This window comes from Zonotrichia leucophrys, chromosome 9 (genome assembly GCF_028769735.1).
Source record: "Zonotrichia leucophrys gambelii isolate GWCS_2022_RI chromosome 9, RI_Zleu_2.0, whole genome shotgun sequence".
NCBI lineage: Eukaryota > Metazoa > Chordata > Aves > Passeriformes > Passerellidae > Zonotrichia > Zonotrichia leucophrys.
Window position 1 is genome coordinate 13,771,547 of NC_088179.1, and position 11,738 is coordinate 13,783,284.

General features: G+C 52.3%; 2 protein-coding genes across 3 annotated transcripts; both read right to left on the minus strand.

The window, feature by feature from the left end:
- Nucleotides 1–4,730: 4,730 nt before the first annotated feature.
- LOC135451795 (phospholipase A and acyltransferase 1-like) lies at nucleotides 4,731–10,982 on the minus strand. 2 transcript variants are annotated; one of them, XM_064721310.1, is made up of 4 exons: nucleotides 6,406–6,464; nucleotides 5,857–6,061; nucleotides 5,400–5,671; nucleotides 4,731–5,018 (listed from the first exon to the last, which is right to left on the minus strand). In XM_064721310.1, exons 2-4 carry the CDS (start codon nucleotides 5,966–5,968, stop codon nucleotides 4,911–4,913), a joined length of 492 nt encoding a protein of 163 aa, XP_064577380.1. In that variant the 5' UTR covers nucleotides 5,969–6,061; nucleotides 6,406–6,464; the 3' UTR covers nucleotides 4,731–4,910. The 2 variants fall into 2 exon arrangements, with proteins under 2 accessions (XP_064577380.1, XP_064577381.1); XM_064721311.1 differs by lacking the exon at nucleotides 6,406–6,464 and adding an exon at nucleotides 10,883–10,982 and having other exon boundaries at nucleotides 4,786–5,018.
- LOC135451794 (phospholipase A and acyltransferase 1-like) lies at nucleotides 9,098–11,020 on the minus strand. Its single transcript, XM_064721309.1, has 4 exons — nucleotides 10,883–11,020; nucleotides 10,247–10,457; nucleotides 9,781–10,049; nucleotides 9,098–9,413 (listed from the first exon to the last, which is right to left on the minus strand). Exons 2-4 carry the CDS (start codon nucleotides 10,362–10,364, stop codon nucleotides 9,291–9,293), a joined length of 510 nt encoding a protein of 169 aa, XP_064577379.1. The 5' UTR covers nucleotides 10,365–10,457; nucleotides 10,883–11,020; the 3' UTR covers nucleotides 9,098–9,290.
- Nucleotides 11,021–11,738: the final 718 nt, after the last annotated feature.

The window sequence follows — 11,738 nt, forward strand, 5'->3', positions numbered from 1 at the left end:
TGGGGGAGAGAGTGGGACCTTGGGGGGTGTGGGTCTGAGAGCAGAACATCTCCCTGTGTGGCTGAATTAAACATCTATGGATATTATGCAAAAGCCTTTTTTGCTTCTTTACCCTGGACTTTACTAGCAGCAATTCAGGCTGCAACAAAAGGTGCCCTAAACGTGGGGCCTCCAGACTAGTCTGAGACCTCTTCTCCTGGAAAACATCTGCACTAGACCACCCCAAGAATTTTCTTACCCCAGTGTGGTGAGTTTGAAATTTTAGTTCCTTCCTCCTTGTACTCTCAGGTGTTGGGAAGAGACTGGGCTAAGATGGAGACAACACTCACCCATGCGCAACAAGTTTACCTTAAAAAGTCCTTTCTTCAAGAAAATTTTTGCTTTTCAGAGGAGGAGTTGAAGTATTTTGTACAGTGGTTATTTAAGCTTTTTCCTTATATTTCCCGGAACTTAGTCCTAACCAATGAATTCTTGGAAGTACTTTGGGAAAGGTCAAAAACGAATACAGAATTCCCTCCTTTAATTATGCGTTGTGAATCTTGAGGATGAACACCAGCTGAAAACCCCTCCTCCGCGTTCCTCTCTTTGTTCCCCTGTATCCCCTCCCTTGTCACAAGGAAAGACTTCCCCAGGTTCTGTACTCCTGCTGCCCAAGATGCTGGAGACTGCATGGCAGGGGCCGTGAGGTCTCCCCTTCCGCACTCTGCTCTCCGCGCCTCCTCCCACGGACGCGTTCACCCCGATTGCTATAGCACCCTGAGACGCGGTAGGGATGGTAATATTAAGCCGTATCCCCTCGCACAGGGCTGCGCCGCTCCGTGCCCCGCCGTGGCTCTCCCCCCGCGGAAAGCCGCGGCCGCCCCACCGGCGCTCAGCAAGGCCAGGGCGAGCCGGCCGCTGCTCGCTGTCCAGCGCTCCTTCGGGCCGAGGGCGGGCGAGTGAACCGGCGGGCCCGGGGCGCCGCTGTCACAGGGCAGGCGGACAGCCCCACAGGGGGATGGCTCAGAACCGCAGCCCTGGCAGCGAAACCGCCGCTCCCTGACCACCGTCACCGCTCTGAGAGCCCCGCACTGGCAGCGCCCGCAAGCGCCAGCTGAGACAGACCCCGGGAGGGGACCGAGCCTGAGCGCCGCCGGCAGCGCCGGAGCGGAACGCACTTCGCACGACAGCGCACCAGCAACGCGTCCGGCAACACCAACACCAACCCACTGGCACAGGCAAAAAAGTCCTTGCCATGAACGTTTTGGGGACAGTAAGATGGTTCAATGTGAAAAACAAATACTGTCTCATAACTTGGAATGATAACAAAGAAGATGTGTTTGTTCATCAGACTGCTATAAAAAAGAATAATCCCAAGAAACACCTCCACAGTCTAGGAGATGGAGAAATTGTGGAATTTAATATAATACAAGGAAGAAAAGGCCCCCAAGCAGCCGATGTGACAGGACCTGGCGGAATTCCAGTGCAAGGTAGCAAACATGCACCAGACTACAAACCTGCAAAATATTATCCACGTCATAGAAGTCCTCCACACACCTACCAAAGAAATAGAACCCAAAAACAACAACCATCAAGCCCCAGCAACAGCCTAAAAGCAAGAAGAGCACAGAACACAGGTGAGCTGTCCTGAATCCAAAAGCCCATGTCGATAATGAAAGAACCTTCCGGTCTGGTAAGTCCCACTTCTTCTAATACCCTTCCCCAATTCCTGTGGCCTTCCTGCCCCCCTCTCTCTTTCCCCTTTTCCGTTCCATTGTCCTATTACCCCTTTTTTATGTTCCCACAAATTCCTACCACCCTTTCCCCTCTCCCATGGTCTCCCTCCAATAATCCCTGCCCCCAGAGTTCCTTTGTAATACCAGAGGGAGCATGATTAGGAGGGAAAGAAAGGAAAATTTCCCTAAAGTAACTATTTTTTCTTAAAGTAATGATTTCTATTTGGAGTTTCCAACAGGCACACCACCACCTACACTGCCTTGTGCAGAGTCTATCACAGCTGACCACTTTCCACAGGAGACAGAGAAACAGCCCCTGCTGAAGAAATCTTCTCCTGACTCAGTTTCCTGAAGAACCGTGCTAAGAAAGCTGCACATCTATCCTGCCAGCTCTAAGATACTCCAAAAAATCTGTTTGGACATTGGGGACTCGGAATTGTTTGCATTTTGAAAATTGTCTTATAGGTGCTTTTGAATGTGTTTGCCATTTTGTGTTAATTCAGTTGATCCTTCAGAAAAGCTTTCTTAATAATATAAAAAACGGGGAGTTGTGGAGACCCTGGAGGGGCTTCTGCTAAGTTACACCCCATTGGCTCCTTCCCCTGTTCCTATGCCTGAACATAGGTGTTCCTGAGGCTCTCCCTCCCTTTTCCCTGCCTGGGCTTCACCTTGATACTGCCTGGAGACCAAGGTGAGCCGGGAGGCCCCTGGGGGATAGAGTGGGACCTGGGGGGTGTGGGTCTGAGGGCAGAACATCTCCCTGCATGGCTGAATTAAACATCTATGGATATTATGCAAAAGCCTTTTTTGCTTCTTCACCCCAGACTTTACTAGCAGCAATTCAGTCTGCAACAGATTAGATTTATGTGAATCCACCTGCAAACACAATAAAGAGAGTGAGTGAGACCCTACAGCCAGGCTCCTAGCTGCACGATGCTGCAGCTTCAGCCCAAGTTTTCATCTTCTGATGTGAACCAGATTCACATGGCTGACATCCCTACAAAAGCCATTTAGGGACAGGCTGCATCCATCCTGGCTGTGCCTCAGAGCACATACATTGATATTTTTACCCAGTGCCCGGCTCACAGCCAGCAGCCAGGAGCTGCTCCGGGAGGCACCCAGGGCTCACCCCTGACACTCACCTGCTCACAGAGCAGCCCAGGTTTTCATGCTCTGATGTGCACCACATTCAGATGCTTGAAATGTCTACAAAAGCCCTCCTGTTTAGGGAAAGGCTGTGCCCCTGCCCCTGATCACAACCAAGGATATTTCTCTCCAGCCTTGAGAAAAGAACAGCCTTGTCTCTGTTTCATGGCAAATGCAGGTCTTGAGCCTTGCCAACAGCTCCTACAAAGGCTCAAAATGCAGCAATTGGTGGATTCTGCTGCTCCTCCTCACACTCTCACCTTATGGTTTGGGCAGTGTGTCACCAAATCCTGTCATTGCACCCACCAGGTTCCAAGAAAAGGCAGCCCATAATGAACAACATCACCCTGACTGCAAAGAGATGCCCAGTACAACTACAAACTTCTGCAGTTTGGGAAATCTTGCGGCTTTCAAGACGAACAATACAATTCCCCAGACAAACTAATGCCAGTTCACACTCCAACACTTGTCCTCCAGGATGAAGTAGAGATGTGAGAGGTTCGTATGCTGCCCTCACATGGTGCTCAATTGTCAGTGTGTGCAGAGAAAATGCTCTGAGAGCAGAAAGGCTACTCAGGTTACTGTATAATATAAATAGTTTGCCCATGAAAGAAGTTTCAATTGCACTTACAGGAACTGAAAAATGAATTTCATTTTCAGTTTCATTATGATGTGTTGTCTTGTATTAAAGCCAATGTCTTACTCAGATGTCATAATGAACAAAAATAAAAAGAATGATCAACTTTGTTATTTTGACAGTGGTAAAACCCCAATTTAGAAAAGCAGTGAATTAATTCCTTCCTTTGATTTCCTCTAATGGAGAGCTTTTGGTTACCTACTAAACCACCCTTTTCTCAAGCCACAATTTTTTCACTTCATCTCTTCGGATTCCCTCCCTGATGGGACTGCCAGAGGAGTGAGTGAGCAAGTGGCACCTGGTGCTTTGCTGCTGGCTGGGGTTAAACCTGGACAACCTGTTCAGAGCACACAAAACAAGCCAGCCTCTCTCACACAGCTCTTCTGCTCTCACCTGTCCCTGCAGGCCAGGCAGTTGCCTGTAAGAAAAGCAGCACAGACTCTGTGTCTCACAGGTGGGATGCAGCTCACCTGCTTCCAAACACTCAGGGAAGATGCTCCAGGTAAAGGACAATCAAGCACACTTAGCCTGAAGGGTTTTCTTCCAAGACAATGCACACATCAGCTTTGTGACAAGGAAATGGTGTGGCTCAGTGCATTGGGAGATGAAGCACAGGTGCTGCACAGCTCATTCTGCACATCCCTCAGCCCCAGCACTGCAGGGACGCTGGCTTTGCCTTCCTGCTGGCTGGGGGAAGATTGATCTGGTGCTTTAGAATGCTTATGAATGCACTGGAATCAACATTTGGTCACTGAAGTGACCTTGCCCCAGCTCTGGCAGGCAAAGTCCCCTTGCTGCCCTCACAATTCTTTAATCCTCAGTGTTTTTTTGGAAACTGAAAGAGCAGAATCCTAGAATGGGTTGGGTTGGAAGGGATGATAAAAATCCCCTGGCATGCTTATTCAGGTCCAATGCCAGCAACCACTGCACTTACAAGGTGATGGGAGAAAACGTCAATGGTACAGTGGAATAAACAGCTGATAGAGAGAGATCTCACTGGTTTTCCTGTCAAACCTCCCCACACTGGGGGTTCTGCTGCTCCCAAAGAAAGTCAGAAGAGCCTGGGAAATGTACACTTTGTAGCCAGGGAAAAAGTGAGTAAAACTCCATCATGCCACATTTAGAGCATGTCTGTAAAACACTGACTTTGTTTCTCAATGGGATATCAGGGAGAAGCAAGGCTGGACTGCTGAACTTGCACACAAAACAATATTCAGATAAAAGAGGATTTTAGGGCAATATAATTTTGTATTGCAGACATTTTATTAAGGATTGCTTACTGTTTGCAGCAAGGGTGGCAGGATTGCAAGGAAGCCTTGATGGCAGATGTTGTAAAAGCTGACCAGTGACTGCTGTGGCCAGAGACTCTGACTGACAGGGTCCGAGTTCTGCCTGAGAGCCCATCAGTGGCACTATCTCCTGGATGTGCTCTCAGACAATGCCATCCCAACAAGAGCAGCTCCAGCAAGAATGATACTTCCTACTGCTGCTGCAGCACTACCAGTAGCTGCTTTACTGACCTATAAAAGGGAAAGAAAAACACAGGCTGGAAACATGAGGGGCATTTATATTTACAACACTCTAGGATGATAATCTGGAAAAGGCAGGGATATTCAGGGTAAATAAATCACTGACAGCCATGTGCCCCATTAGAAGAAGGGGCAGCAGCCAGGTTTGTCCCCCCAGGAGGTGGCACTCAGCGAGAGGGCACTGCCAGGGTGCAGGCAGAGCACAGGGAGCCTGCAGGGGCAGGGGCTCTGGGGAGGCAGCGCTGCTTTGGAGCCCACGCCTGGCACTGGGCTGTGCCCTGCAGGCTGCAGGCTGTGTCCCAGTGCCCGGCTCACAGCCAGCAGCCAGGAGCTGCTCTGGGAGGCACCCAGGGCTCACCCCGTGACACTCACCTGGTCTGAGACTCCTTCTCCATAGCGCAGCATGGTCACAAAGTGCTCACAGTTGCTGTTAAGCACATTGTATGGCACCTCCCTGTCAATGCATAGCTCGGCACGCCAGATGATCTCCTTCACAGGGAAAGGAGTGTGGGAGCGGTCATACTTGTTGTTGACACGCCATATACTAAGATTTCCCACCACATCCTTCAGGAGCTCCTTCTTCACCTTGGCTCTTGTGGCACGTTTTGAAGAGCTGCTAGGCGGAAAGGACGAGGGTTCTTCATCTGCGGAAGCCAAGGAGGAGATAAGGCAGTCAGGTAGACCCTCTCTGACCCCTCCAGGACCTCAGATGGGTTTCTGACTGCTCCTGGAAAGAACAGCTACACATACAGGGGCCCAGGGAGGGAGACAGGGCTCCTGGGGCATCCCAACACCCGCTCTGCACTTTGCCAGGCTGCACAAGCCTTACCTGTCACATGAATGACATATCCATCCCCCACGTAGATGGCCCAGTGCTGGTAACCTGGCCGGAATATCTCGATCAGGTCCCCGGGCTGGGGTTTGCAATTGTCCTGTCCCATGCCGGGCTGGCGCAGTGAGGCGGTGCAGTTGCAGCCGGGCCGGCTGAGCGCAGGGCAGAGCGCAGCGGGCAGGCGAGGGCCGTGCAGGGGCAGCTGGCGGGAGCGCAGGCACGGAGGGTGTCAGCGGCGGGCGCCCAGGGCAGCGGCTGCCGGAGCGGGGCGGCCGGGCCGGGCGGGCGTCCGGCTGCTGCTGCCGCCGTGCCCGGCTGCCCCCGCCCGCCCGCCCGCCGTGCCCGCGCTCCCCTACCGGCCGCGCTCCGCTCGGGGCTCCGCCGGGGTCGGGCCGGGCCCGCTCCGCTGCCGGGACGCGGCTCCCCGGGGCTGCCCGCGCTGCCCAGCCGGGCCCGGGCCCTGCGGCATCTGCGGCCGCCCGGCAGAGCATGCAGGGGCCGCATCCTGCTGGGAACGCCCGCTCGCATCCCCCGAGTTCCGCTCACCTCACACCTGTCCCGCTGCTGTCGTGGCCGGGCTCAAAGTCCCCTCTAGCCGCTATAAATAGGGAGCACAGGGCGCATGGGTGTTACCTGCCAGGCTCACTGCCGGCTCTGCCCCGGAGCCAGCCCCTCGGGGCACACCCGCCGCCTGCTCCAGGCTCTGCTCTCGAGGTTGTTGCCAAAACCACCGCTGGATGAAAAATCTGGTCCTGCCACCACGGAAGTTGGGGCACCCCCTCTTTGCCAGATGCCCCTTCCCTCAAGGGGTGCTTCTGTTCCATGGCAGGCAACAACCCTGACACTGTTGCAGTCCAGGCGGTCACGACACAAAGGAGAGACTACAAGTAGTCTCAGTTGGCAACACTTTATTAGTGAACATGGCTGATCTTTTATACATTTTTTAATTGTTTCTTTTCTTCTACCTTAACTATTAGCTACAATAAGTCAATACTGTGCTATTAGTGAAAAGTTATAGTGACTTCACCTAACTTTCTAAAAATGCTCCGATTAGCTGCAAAGTACTCTTACCTTTCTTCTCTCAATTTCTTTAGTTACAGCCTTAGAGAAAGTTCTTTATCAGCTTCTTATTACTTCTCAGCTTCTTCTCGCTCCTTTAGCTAACAAGCCCACTGTTAGCCCCTTCCACATGACACTGCTCCCATACATGTGACAGGGTATCATCTTGTAAAACAACAACCTCTGTTTAAAGTTTGGCTTGTGTACCAGTTAACCAATACCAAACCCAGAGAGGATGTAAATGGCCAATGCAAACAGCCTGGTGTAAATGCAAAAAACTTTATAGCACCAACTTCATGGATTAGATTTACATTACCGCACCTACAAACAGAATGAAGAGGACCAGGTGAAGCCCTTGAGCCAGGCTCAGGGCTGCACAATGCTGGGGATTCCCTGTCTTGTACTGAATCAGCCCAGGTTTTCATCCTCTGATGTGCACCACATTCAGATTGTTTAATGTCCTACAAATTCCATTCTTTTTAGGGACACACTGTGCTTGTGCTGGGTTTGCCCCACAGCACAGGGCTGTTCTCTCAGTGGTTGGGAAAAGAACAGCCTTGACTCTATTCCAGAGATCCTGAGCAGATCTCAGGTCTTGCAAGCATTTCCTAGAAACGTTCAGAAGTGCAGAGTGTAGAAACTGATGGATTTTGCTGCTTCTCCTCACCGTCTCAGCTTATGGTTTGGGCTGTGTTCCACCAAATCCTGTCAATGCACCCACCAGGCTCCAAGAAAAGGCAGCCCATAATGAACAACATCACCCTGACTGCAAAGAGATGCTCAGTACAACTGCAAACTTCTGCAGTTTGAGAAATGTTGCAGCTTTCAAGAAGAAGACAATTCCCCATATAAACTAATGCCAGTTCTCTTTATTGTAGGATGAAGAAGAGATGTGAGAGGTTCGTATGCTGCCCTCACACAGCGCTCACTTGTCAGGGTGTGCAGAGAGAATGCTCTGAGAGCAGAAAGGCTACTCAGGTTACTGTATAACAAAAATAGTTTTCCCATTGAAGAAGTTTCAATTGCACTTACAGGAATTTCATTTTCAATTTCATTTTCAGTTTCATTATGATGTGTTCTCCTGTGTTAAAGCCAGTGTCTTTCCTCAGATGTAAGAATGAAGGGCCGAACAAAAATAAAACGGAAGATTGACTTGGTTATTTTGAGCATGGTAAAACTGCTGTTTGGAAAACCAATGAATTAATTCCTTCCTTTGTGTTCCTTTAATTCAGAGCTTTTGATTACCTAGTAAACCATCTTTTTCTCAAGCCTCAAGTTTTTCTTTTCAACTCTTACAATTCCCTCCCTGATGGGGCTGCCAGGGCAGTGTGTGAGCAAGTGGCACCTGGTGTTTTGCTGCTTTCTGGACAACCTGTTCAGAGCAGACAAAACCAGCCAGCCTCTCACACACAGCTCTTCTGCTCTCGCCTGTCCCTGCAGTCCAGGCAGTTGCCTGTAACAAAGCAGCACAGACTCTGTGTCTCACAGGTGGGATGCAGCTCACCTGCTTCCAAACACTCAAGGCAGATGCTCCAGATAAAGGACAATCAAGCACACTTAGCCTGAAGGGTTTTCTTCCAAGACCACGCACACATCAGCTTTGTGACAAGGAAATGGTGTGGCTCAGTACGTTTGTAAACTCTTTCTAAGCAGGGAAAAACCATGCAAAACACCATCATGCCAAAACCAGAGCACTCCTGTAGAACTCTGAAGGGTACAGCTTAAAAGACCTGACCTTCTCTCCGACCTCCCAGGAGTTTCTCAGTTTAAGCAGGACAAGTACAGAGTCAAGACACTGCACATGCCCTGCCTGCTCCTTTGCAGACATTGCAGCCAGGGCTGTCCCACCTACTTGGACCCTCAGGTGGAAAAACCCTCAGCAGTACTTTTTTGACTTTTTTGGAAAGTTGATGTTAAAATCACAGATCTACAAAAAAAGCCTACAGGAACCAGCTGATGAATAGGGATGAAAAGCCTGTACCAGTGCAAATGCGCCCACCACAAAAATCATCACAGGCAATGAAATGAAAGTAGAAATGGCAAACAGGTTATTGCTGCCGGAGGTCACTTTAAATGATGTCAATCCTGACTTTTTATTTCTTAATGATATAGCAGGGAAAAGCAAGGCTGAACAGTTGAACTTGGATGCAAAGTTAGATAAAAGAAGATTTTCGGGCAATTAAAGTTTGTATTTCTGACAATTTATTTATTAAATATTAATTATTTATTGTTATATTAATATTATTTAATGATTACAGCAAAGGTGGCACAGTTGCTAGGAAGCCTTGATGGCAGGTGCAGCAAAAGCTGATCAGTGAATGCTGTGGCCAGGAGCTCCCCCTGCCTTGCTCTGAGCTCTTCCTGACAGCCCATCAGTAGTACTTTCTCTCTCTCTTGGATGAGTCCCCAAACAAGCCCTTCACAACAGCAGTGGCAAGGCCAGCAAGAAGGATACCTCCTACAGCTGCTGTACTACCAATTACTACTTTTGTGACCTATAAAAGAGAAAGCAAAACACATGCTGGAAATACGAGGAGCACTTATGTTTACTCCCCACCCAACATGATAATGGAGAAAAGGCAGGGATATTCAGGGTAAATAAATCACTGACAGCCATGTGCCTCATTATCAGAAGGGCAGCAGCCAGGTTTGTCCCCCCAGGAGGTGGCACTCAGCGAGAGGGCACTGCCAGGGTGCAGCCAGAGCACAGGGAGCCTGCAGGGGCAGGGGCTCTGGGGAGGCAGCGCTGCTTTGGAGCCCACGCCTGGCACTGAGCTGTGCCCTGCAGGCTGCAGGCTGTGTCCCAGTGCCCCAGCCAGGAGTTGCTCTGGGAGGCACCCAGGGCTCACCCCTGGCACTCACCTGGTCTGAGACTCCTTCTCCATAGCGAAGCATAGTCACAAAGTGCTCACAGTTGCTGGTAAGCACATCATATGGCACCTCCCTGTCAATCCATTGCTCGGCACGCCGGATGATCTCCTTCACAGGGAAAGGAGTGTGGGAGCGGTCATACTTGTTGTTGACACGCCATTTATGATTTTCCACCACCACTTTCAGGAGCTGCTTCTTCACCTTGGCCTTTTTGGTGAATACTGATGTGGTGCTCACCAACAGAGATGGGGCTCCTTCATCTGGGGAAGTCAGGGAAGAGATAAGGCAGGCAGACAGACCGTCTCTGGACTCTCCACAACCTCAGATGGATTTCCTCTGCTCCTGGACAGGTCATCTACACACACAGAGTCTACCAGCAGCAGCACATAGAGGGAGACAGGGCTCCTGGGGCATCTCAACACACACTCTGCACCTTGCCAGGCAGCACAAGCCTTACCTACAGGTGTGACGTTGATGACATATCCGTCCCCAACATAGAGGGCCCAGTGCTGGTAACCTGGCCGGTCGATCTCGATCAGGTCCCCGGGCTGGGGGTCGCTCCTGCCTTCTGCCATGCCGGGCTGGCGCAGTTAGGCGGTGCAGTTGCAGCCGGGCAGTCTAAGCACAGGGCAGAGCGCAGCGGGCAGGCGAGGGCCGTGCAGGGGCAGCTGGCGGGAGCGCAGGCACGGAGGGTGTCAGCGGCGGGCGCCGAGGGCAGCGGCTGCCGGAGCGGGGCCGGGCCGGGCCGGAGCCGGCTCGGGGCCGCTGCCGCCCGCCGGCGCAGGGCGAGGCAGCGAAGGGCGCCGCTCGCAGGCAGCGCATCCGCCCGGGGCCGGGCTGGGCGGGCGTCCGGCTGCTGCTGCCGCCGTGTCCGGCTGCCCCCGCCCGCCCGCCGTGCCCGCGCTCCCCTACCGGCCGCGCTCCGCTCGGGGCTCCGCCGGGGTCGGGCCGGGCCCGCTCCGCTGCCGGGACGCGGCTCCCCGGGGCTGCCCAGCCGGGCCCGGGCCCTGCGGCACCTGCGGCCGCCCGGCAGAGCCTGCAGGGGCCGCATCCTGCTGGGAACGCCCGCTCGCATCCCCCGGGCCCCACTCACCCCGACGCCTTTCCCGCTGCTGCCGCGGCCGGGCTCCCGGCCCGCGGCTCCCGCTATAAATAGGATGAAGATGGCGCTTGCTCCGATCCTGTCGGGCTCACGGGCGACGCTGACCGAGAACTACCCCATCCGTCTCCTCTTCCATCTCGTTCCGTCCCACCGCCCCCGCCTTCTCCCGCCCACCGTCCCCCCCATCCGGGCTCCCACTCCCATTGGGAGATTGTTTCGAAAACCACTGGTTCAGTGGAAATTCCGATCCCGTCCCCGAGGAGGACGCGCCATTGCCACTTTCCCGGAGCCTTCCGCAGCTCCTCGAGCCCCTCTAGCCGCGGGGGGCTCCGGTCCCGCTCGGCCGAGCGGTGAGTGAGTGAGCACCCCTCAGCCGGAAACCTTTCGAGAGAAAAATGTGGTGCTGCCGTTCTACTTCTTCACCGTGATGAGAAACAGAGGAGGTGGAGCTCTGAGTGAAATAGTTTCAGGGCAAAGGGATTTTTAGGATGTGTTTCTATAACGTGGCCTGTGCATTTCCTTTGGGACAGCAGAGGAATTTCATGATTGTGCCCTGCCAGGGTCCCGGTCCAAGAAATAAGCACAGCTGAGCCTGTACAGCCGTCTCCTTTACTGCTGCTGGCACAGTGTGCTAAAACTAATGAGAAAAGTGTCCTCTGGGTAAGCTGAACTAAGCAGTATTTAAAGCCTTGCATTTCAGAAGCCAGGCAAGCAAGCTGGTTGATATTAAAGATGAGATCAGTGGAAGATTTGCCATCTTTCTGTCTTCCAGTGACATTGTTAATTCAGAGGAGCATTGAACAACAGTTCTGCTTTCTGTATCATCCCCTTCTTTAAATCTGAACTA